Raw genomic sequence first — 8,994 nt, 5'->3', positions numbered from 1 at the left:
TAGGTTGGAAGTGGGGGAGAGGGTGAGCTCTTGCAGGTGTGCCGCTGGTGGCAGCAGAGATAGCAATATGCTGGAGAATCAGGGTGAGGGCAAGGTGGGGGAGGGCAAGTGGGTGAATCAGATGGCTTAGGCAGTTGATTTCCTGTGCAATCTCTGTGCAGCCCCAAGGTGACTCAGGTTTACATTCAGCTTCCCCCTCCCCCCCACCCAGAAAAAAAAACAGGAGGTTTAACGAACCCATGTGAGAGCTCTTTTTATTTTTATAATTATTAAACATGCTAAAACCACAAAGAATATTCCACTTGTGCCCTGACTCCATGGGGTGGGGGCACAGGGGCATGTGGGCACTACAGGGATCACTTGGTTGGTGTGGCCTTTGAGGATGGCTAGACTGAGGCAGGGAGTGGGATTTGTTAGAGGCAGGCAGGTCAGCAAAGCCCCAAGAATCCTCATAATGTACACTTGCACTGGCAGTAACTTGTGTCTCCAGAGACCTCCCCTCTTCACTTTGCGGTCATCCCCAAATCTACCCAAGTTCCCATTTTTCTGTCTGTGACCCCCTGAACCTCTTCCACCTCTGCCCCTCATGGTCCTAGACTAGATGTTGGAGGAAACTTTCCTTTGTCTCTCCCTTCCTTGGAACTAATCTAATTTGCATGCACTAATGTGTAAGCTGTTTGATTTAGGCTTGCCCAGGGGGAAAGGGAGGCTCTGGTCCCCACTGTGGCTTAGCTCCTAGGAGGGAAGTCAGAGGATGTGGTACAGGGGGTGTGAGGAGGGAGGTGTTCCCCACAGAACAGTACATAGGCCCCACCCTGAGCACCCTTCTTGAAGGCATTCCCCTTCCCACATTGTCAGGGGTCCGTCTAGCAACCCCGAAGTCTCTTGCGATTCAGCCCCATAGGGCATACATGGGGATTAGTAAGGAACCCATCCCGAAGAGGAGAAACTGTTGCACTCTTAGGCAAGTGGCTGCCAGTGGAATTCATCTTCCCCAGGTTCCTTTTGTCTCTACTACTGTGATGGCTTGTGGGGGGCAGGGAACATAATATATATGGTTAAACTTGCCTCAATGAGAGACTAGAGGGACAAAGAGACAAATACACAGGAGTCAGAGCTGTGGAGAAGCGGGGAGAGGGGAGCAAGACTGGCTTCTCAGGAGCTGGGATCCTTTTTCCTTTTCTGGAATCGCCGGAACTTGCCCTGAATGGCCAAGGCAGCCTTCTCTGTTTCTGGTGCTGTCAGATCAATATCGATTTCCTCCTCCTCCTCAGCCTTCTTGGCATTACCAGCTTTCCCTGCGGATCAGTTGGAGAGATTCATTAATGAGTAAACCTGAATTGCTCCAGCTCCTTCCTCTGGTCCCCCAATACAGTGGTTAAAGTCAACTTTCTGCTGGACTCTGTGATGTCCCCCACTATTTGCTGGGGCTAGGAATGCCTACAAACGTCCCTAAACATTTGAGTCAAGGACCTAGGATGAGAATTAGCTGTAGCTACTTAACCGTGTTACTTCAGACCAAGACAACACATGTCTTCTGCCACCACTTACTCTTAAATCCTAAAGTTCGGAGTCCCCAAAGTACACTCACTTTCCCCAGCTGACCCTCAGTCTCCCGGAGAGATAGTGACTGGCATTATCTGAGCTTCCTTCCTATCACTGCATCTGTCTCCAGTCTAGGACATTTTCTAAAATCAAAAAGTAAATGTGCATTGGTTTATTCTTAGGAAAAAGTTCAAAGAAGTCTATGGCTAGAATACATCTAGCCCAGTACTCTGTTTCACTAATCCATTCCCTATTCCACCTGACTTTAGCACTTCCAGGCTTCCACCTTTACTTGTCCTCATGTCCCTTTATTTATCTTTTCTACGAACTACCTAGCCTAACCCCACTCACCCTTTTCCTCCGGGCCAGGTGCCTGGTTGGTTGCTGGGGATGTTTTGGTGTTAAGCTGGAAGTGAAAGATCAGAGTATTAGATATCTGTGGGAGTATAAAGCTGCCACCTCTTAAATTCACCACACTTTTAAGGCCTCCTATTTCCAGATGTATTCCTTAATTAAGTTTTGAAGTGGGTCTTGAGGTCCAGTGAGAGAGGGAAAAGTCATTGAAATTCCTTCAGTCAGCCCTCCCTGGTGGCACAATGGGTTAGGATGCAGCACTGCAAGCTGGTCACAGCTGCTTTAGTGTGAGTTTGATCCCTGCCCTGGAGGTGATCCACATGGCGCAGCAGACCTCTCCTGCCCTGCATGCTATTCAGAGTGTACTTCAGAGATCTGCCTGTTCTGCTCCTCACTATCTCTGGTGAAGCCTCTCACCGCCCCTGCTCCTCTGCCTTGAAACCCAGTTCTGTATGAATAAATAAATCTGCAAAAAAAAAAAAAAATTCCTTCAATCAGTATCTCTTGGTGCTAGAGAAATTGTAGAAGACAAAACAGATAAAAACCCTGCTCTCACTGAGTTTACATTTTAGTGTATTGGCAGGCAAGTGAATAAACAACCACCACATTTATTTTGTTGAGTGGTGATGGTGATAGGAAGGGGAGGTGTCAAGATCAGGGTGGCAGTGAGGAATCCAGGCAGCGCTTCTCTCAAAGTGACATTTGAGCCAAGGGCAGATGGAGATAAGGGGTTAAGAGTTGTGATTGTGGCCCTCCCTGGTGGCACAGCGGGTTAAAGCACTGCACCTAGAAGCTTAAGCCAATTCCGAAAGAGTTAGCAAGAGTTCGATCCTGCCTGCCTGGGAGGAGATCCCCATGGCGAGGCAGACCTCTCCTGACCTGACCACTGCTCCCCTCAGCAGTGTACTTCGTTGATCTGCCTGTTCTGCTCCCCACTCTGTTCCTGGTGAATCCTCTCACCCTTCGCATCTCTGGCCTGTACCCCAGTTCTGTATGAATAAAATAAATAAATCTTTAAAAAAAAAAAAAAAAGAGTTGTGCTTGTCTGGGGCAAGGCCCCTGAGACCTAGCTAGAGGTATGACTAGGGTGTCTGAGGAATATCAAGAGACCAATGAAGTTGGGATGAAGTGAGGATAGAGGAAGGAGGAGAGATGAGTGGAGATGAGGTCAGAGATACCTGGGGGTGGGGAAGGTTATGTAAGACCTTGGGGATCTTTTTAAGGAGTTTGACTGCCCATGGAGTCTGTTATTCACTTCATCAAGTATAATTTTGGGTACTCGATATTTGCCAAAATACAGGAACTGGGTGATTTCACAAATATTTTCTTGGCTCATCCTCACAACAGCTCAATGGAATATAAAGCATTATCCCCCATTTTATGGATGGAAAACTTTGTTGAATGACTGCCATATGTAAGACCTCTATTTTAAGAAGCTGACACAATCCAGTTTATGTTATGTAATTAATGATGTTTCTACCCTATTTTAATAAATATGTGTCAAGTACTTACTGGTATTCAGCACTATTCTATGCACTAAAGGGGTATAGAAGAAACACAAGATTCACTCTTTCAACAAATAAATCAGTGTGTAATACATGCCAAGTATTGTTGTAGATAATGGAGATATAGTAGTTAGCAAAATAAAATCTCTGAACTCAGTAAATAAATATGCCAGTAAGTGACAAGTGATAAGAACGAAAACAGAAGAGTCTACGAAGTCCTCCTTGATGAGTAACATTTGAGGACTGAGCGACAAATAAGAGCAAGTCAGGTTAAGATCTGTGAGAGGAACCTTCTAGGCACATGAAAAATCGAGCTGATGTTCCCAAGCTAGATTTAGTGTCTGTGTTTTCAAGGAAGAATAAGAAAACCAGCCTGGCTGGAACCAGGTGACCAGGACAGAACCTAAGAAATGAAGGTAGACAGGCAGTCAGAATGAGGATCTTTGGACACCAGGGCAAAGACTTTATATTCTTTTTTTTTTTAAGATTTATTTTATTTGTTTATGCATACAAGAACGGGGATACAGGCTAGAGGTGTGGGGGGTGAGGATTCACCAGAGACAGAGTGGGAAGCAGAACGGGTGGATCTACGAAATACACTGCTGAGGGGAACAGTAGCTGAGAAAGGAGAGGTCTGCTGCGCCATGTGAGTCAGCTCCCTAACCAGGGATCGAACTCATACTGAAATGGCTGGTGATATCTCAATGGTGCTAAGACTTAACCCCTGTGCCATCAGCAGAGGCCAGACTTCAGACTCTTTTCTGAGTTGATGGAAAGACATTACAGAGTATGGGACAGAGAGAAAGATGGTCTGCTATGTTTTAAAAGATTGCTTTGACTGCTGGCTGGAGAAGAGACTACACAGAGGCCAGAGAGAATCCAGGGAAAACAATTATGAAGGTCTTGGGATTTGGACCAGGGTGATAGTGGTATAAGTGATAGGAAATTATAGGTGAGGAAGGCACAGTTTTCCTGGTAGAAGGATGTGCTGATGGAGGTTTGAATAAGATAATCCTGTCAAGAACTTTATTTTAAAGGACAGCAGAGAAGTTAGACAGGCGCTCAATAAGAAAATGCAGTCATCAAAAGGTGTTTTGATAAGATGAGAATGATTTCGTAGAGAAAAAAATACTGATGATGAAAGAGAGGACAGAATTACTAGCACGATGTCTTGAATAGGCAAGAGGGAATGGATCTAGTGGCCAGGAAAGGGGTTGGCCTTCATCTACAATACAGGAATGAAGGTATGAAATAAGGCTACAGATGCAAGTCGAGTGGCCAGTAAGAGTGGATATAGAAGGTCTTTTCTGATTGCTTCTATTTTCTCAGTGAAATAAGAGCATGGTTGTCAGCTAAGAGTATAGAAGGAGTAGGAAGTATTGACAGCTTAAGGAGAATGAGTGAAATAATCAGGGAAAGTAAGAGGGTGAGTGACTGGTGAGGTGTGGCAGGATTGCTGGACAGCACTAAAGACTCATATGGGGGTTACTGGCCTTGGATTTAGATGAAACAAGGGAAAATAGTGTTCAACTTTGCAGGCTAAGAGAAGAGATAAGACTGGTACCCAAATAATATTTACTGAGCATGAATTATGAGCCAAACATGATCCCATTTAATCCTCTGAAATCCAGGAGGCATTGTCACCCCTACTTTTTTTTCATCCCTATCAATAGTTGAGGAACCAGGCTTAGAGATGTTCAAGATCTTGACCAAGGTCAAACAAGACTACTAGAAAGTGAAAATCTGGACCAAACTAAGATAGCTTTGTTGATCCCATTGATTTTCAATTGGTCCAAAATCCACTTTTTCAAGTCTTGGGATTTGTGTATCCTTAGCATCTTGCAAAGTATCATACACAGTTGCAAAATAATTATCTGATACTTTATAAAAGTAGGGTATAAATTGGTATGATCCAGGCCTCCCTGGTGGCAACACGGGTTAAAGGGCAGCACTATGAAGCTATACACAGCCACTGCAGCAGAAGTTCAATCCCTGACCAGGGAGCTGACCCACATGGCACAGCAGAATTCTCCTGACCTGCCCACTGCTCCCCTCAACAGTGTGTTTCAGTGGATCTGCCTGTTCTACTCCGCACTGTTTCTGCTGAATCCTCTCACCCCCACACCTCTGGCCTGTACCCCAGTTCTTGTATGCATAAATAAATAAATCTTTTTAAAAAATTGGTATGATCCAAATTTTATAAAAGACATATAGATTGCTTATTATGTATATATAACATTTTTATTTAAAATCAAGAAAATGCATGAAATGGTTCCTGTAATCCTGTGGGAAACATGCTAGTCACTCTTTTGCCAAAAAACAGGTTCTAGAAGAGGAAAGGCTGTTTCCGGGGTTCTTGGGCAACCGACCTGGTCATGGCTCTTCCTTTCCCCATGATCTTCCAGTGGTTAATTGTTTGCTTTTCACATGATCAATCTAATAACCTAGTAGCTGAAAAGGTGGCATCTTCCACACTGATATATGTCACCATCAGCGATTTGTTCTCACTGCAAAAGCATGGCACTCATGGGTGTTCTGGGGTAGGGTAACCATTATACCAGAGAAGAGGGCTTTGGGGTCAGGATTCAAGCACTATAGCTCCATGACCTCAGCCTTCAAATCTCCTTTCTCTATGGCCAGCAAATCCTTCACTGATCCTTGTTTTAACCATTATCTCTGACTGTAAACCTATTCCTTTAATCCATCTACTCCTTTCCTTTAACCAGCCCCTCCCCTTAGGGCAAAATCTGAGCCCCAATTCCAAATATCTCCCTTCAGACAGCTGTTTGTTCCTCCGCTTTCCTTCTCAGATCAGCCAACTCTGAGAGTCCCCTAAGCAGAGATATGTGTCAGGACCAAACCACATAGGCACCCCCTTCCCTCTGCCTAGCCAACTGTTCCCCCTCCCTAAGTCTCTCCTCAGACTGCTGGTAGCCCTGGAGTGGGCCCATGGCTCAGCTGCTGTCTGATTCCCCAGAGCTTCCCAGCTCCATTTTGCTTGCATTTATGAGGTCGGTGGGAAACCAGAAAAGGGTGCTGTAAGGAGAAGAAAATCCCTGGTACTCACAACGTGCCTTGAAATCTCCCTCGCACCTTCTGCTTAAAAAGCAGTACACTGGGGCTTCTGTCTCTTGCCCCTCCTCCCTCCACCCTCCTCAGCCAGTTCTCAAAATAGCCACTCTGGATTTCTGGATTTAGTTGTTTATGACATGGTAAGGTTGGGAGTGGGGTAGCTAGATAACAACTTATTAGCTCCCACCCCTGAATAGAACTCAGTCCTTCACTGATCCTGGGTGTCTGTGCAAACCCTTCTGCTCATTTTCCAGAAACGCAGCAATTTAAAATGAATCAAGGTCCTCTGGTACACCCATCTGCAAGCTATCAGACTAAGCATACTTGGGTAAACCAAGGAGGCATGGAGGTCTGGTTTACAAACTCTTAGATGCTCTTCTGGCCTCTTCTGACCAAAAGTAGCAAGAATGAAATGGTTTACTAACTACTTCCTATCATTATAAGACCCAGCTGGGGGAAACTGGAAGAAATCAAGCAATTCAGAACACCTATTCACCTTATTTTACCAAAAAAAAAATCACATACATAATGTTTACTATATACTAGTCACTTCTTTAAACTCTTCACAAACACTAGCATAATGACCCATATAACAATTCTATAACATATGTTATTACTATTCTCATTTTCCAGATACAGACACTGAAGTCAAGATATTGACTTGCATAGATCATACAACTGAAAAGCTGAGGTTTGAACCAAAGACAGTCAGAAACCAGAGTCCAAGCTGTTGAACATTATGCTAAGCTCACTCTGTCTCCAATGGAAAGCATAGCCACGTGTATGCTGTGGCCCCAAGGTCAGACTGATTTAACTAGACACAGCAAAGCAATGCCCAGGTAAGAAGGAAAGTCCTAGGAATCATGATTTCCTCCCATATTCTACAGTAAGGCAGATGTATTCAAGATCCATTTTTTCCATGCCAAGCCCCCACTTTTTCTTCATAGGCACACTCTACAGGGAACATGGGGAAAAGAGTGCCATTCATCCATTAAAGGGAACATTCATGATTTGAGAACCTAGTCCCAGACCTTGCCTACTAATTCAGACTCCTGCTCTGCACATTGATCTGACTGCCTTTGTTCTGGTTTTCACCTTGACATCTCCTCCATGGACCCCCTGGCCCATACCAGGCTGTCCAAGGTGTGGGAAGAACCACATATGTGTGTGTTATTCACTCAGAAAGAGCTGCTCATCCTTCAGATTCTGAAAATTCCACACAGGATCATTCTGCTGGTTTCCATTTCAATGACTCCATTGCTTATAGTCAATACTGCTGTCCCAAGTTGCTCGTGAGCAGGAAGTTTGCTTCCGTTCAGCCTCACTACCCACACAGGACTAAATGTTTCTCCTTCTCAGCACACACCAAACACTAATTAGCAAGTGCGAGGCCCATCAACTCCTGCCTTTCCCCAGAGGGCCCTAGTTTCTTTCCTGGCCTACCTTCCTCTATTCCTTTTCTCCTCTCCTCTGGGCCTGATATGCTCCAATGTTCCACTGACGTGCTGCCATTCCCCCTGAGTATACTTTTGTTTCCTTTGAAGCTCAAAGTTGGGGAAGAGAGAAAAGGGTGAGCAGCCTGCTGATTTAGGGGCCTTTGACACTCAAAGGAGTAAGACACAGTAACTCTCCACCTCCCACCAACCATACTTCCTCTAGATGCTTATCAAAATTTCATGATGTCTTGTCATGTCTTCCATTTGAACTTATCCTACTTCCTTTCTGTTGCTCAGAAACTTTGTGAGCAATTTCCCTTATTCACTTTATGTAAAACCTTTCACTCTCAGTAAAAAGAAGGGGGAAAAGACTTTCTCAATCAAAATTCCTTTTCCAACTACCATTAGATGGAAAAGCTGATCTAGAATGAAGTCTTGAGGAACCCAATATTAAAAGATCAGGGGGGTCTTTTCAACAAATAGTGCTGGGATGATTGTATAGCCATATGCCAAAAGATGAGCAAACAGAACACTTTAATCTATGCTTTGCACCTTATGCAAAAATTAACTCCAAATGGATAGAAAACTTAAAACTTTAAAACTTTTAGAAGAAGACATAGGGGGAAATCTTTGCAACCTTGGGGTAGGTGAAGAGTCTTAGATACATCAATAGCACAATCCCAAAAGAAAAATTATTCCAAAAGAAAAAAATGTAACTTGGTCTTTATTAAAATTAAGAGTAGCTCGGCACACCCTGGTGACACAATGGGTTTGGACACAGCACTGCAAGCTAAGTGAGGCCATTCAGTGCAAGTTCGATCCCCAGCCCCAGAGCTGACCCATATGGCTTAACAGATGTCTCCTGACCCACCCGCTGCTCCCCTCAGCACTGTACTTTGTCTATCTGCCTGTTCTGCTCCCCACTCTGTCTCTGGTGAAGCCTCTCGCTGCCCCTGAGCCTCTAGTCTGTACCCCAGTTCTGTATGCATAAATAAATAAATCTTTATTAAAAAAAAAGTTAAGGGGCCCTCCCTGGTGGCGCAGCGGGTTAAAACACTGCACTAAGAAACTAAAGCCACTTC

The 8,994-nt window shown here is 44.5% G+C and overlaps 1 protein-coding gene across 1 annotated transcript; it reads right to left on the bottom strand.

Annotated features, from left to right (window-relative positions):
* Positions 1 to 247: 247 nt before the first annotated feature.
* On the bottom strand, positions 248 to 3,235 carry PCP4L1 (Purkinje cell protein 4 like 1). The gene is made up of 3 exons (XM_004688096.2): positions 3,179 to 3,235; positions 1,897 to 1,951; positions 248 to 1,298 (listed from the first exon to the last, which is right to left on the bottom strand). The coding sequence occupies exons 1-3, from the start codon at positions 3,233 to 3,235 to the stop codon at positions 1,156 to 1,158; spliced, it is 255 nt and encodes an 84-aa protein (XP_004688153.1). The 3' UTR covers positions 248 to 1,155.
* Between the last annotated feature and the right edge of the window lie 5,759 nt (positions 3,236 to 8,994).

The sequence above is a fragment of the Condylura cristata genome, unplaced genomic scaffold, assembly GCF_000260355.1.
Source record: "Condylura cristata isolate star-nosed mole 26May11 unplaced genomic scaffold, ConCri1.0 scaffold00024, whole genome shotgun sequence".
Classification (NCBI taxonomy): domain Eukaryota; kingdom Metazoa; phylum Chordata; class Mammalia; order Eulipotyphla; family Talpidae; genus Condylura; species Condylura cristata.
Note: the sequence above shows the minus strand (reverse complement) of the source record. Positions and strands in the feature narration are given on the sequence as shown.

Bases quoted from the DNA above. Each gene is read 5' to 3' on its own strand.
- PCP4L1 (XM_004688096.2), bottom strand. From the start codon at position 3,235: ATGAGCCAAGAAAATATTTGTGAAATCACCCAGTTCCTGTATTTTGGC. The intron at 1,952-3,178 runs GTACCCAAAATT...TTTCACTTCCAG, and splicing joins TGTATTTTGGCAAATATCGA to CTTAACACCAAAACATCCCC. The intron at 1,299-1,896 runs GTGAGTGGGGTT...ACTGATCCGCAG, and splicing joins ACCTGGCCCGGAGGAAAAGG to GGAAAGCTGGTAATGCCAAG.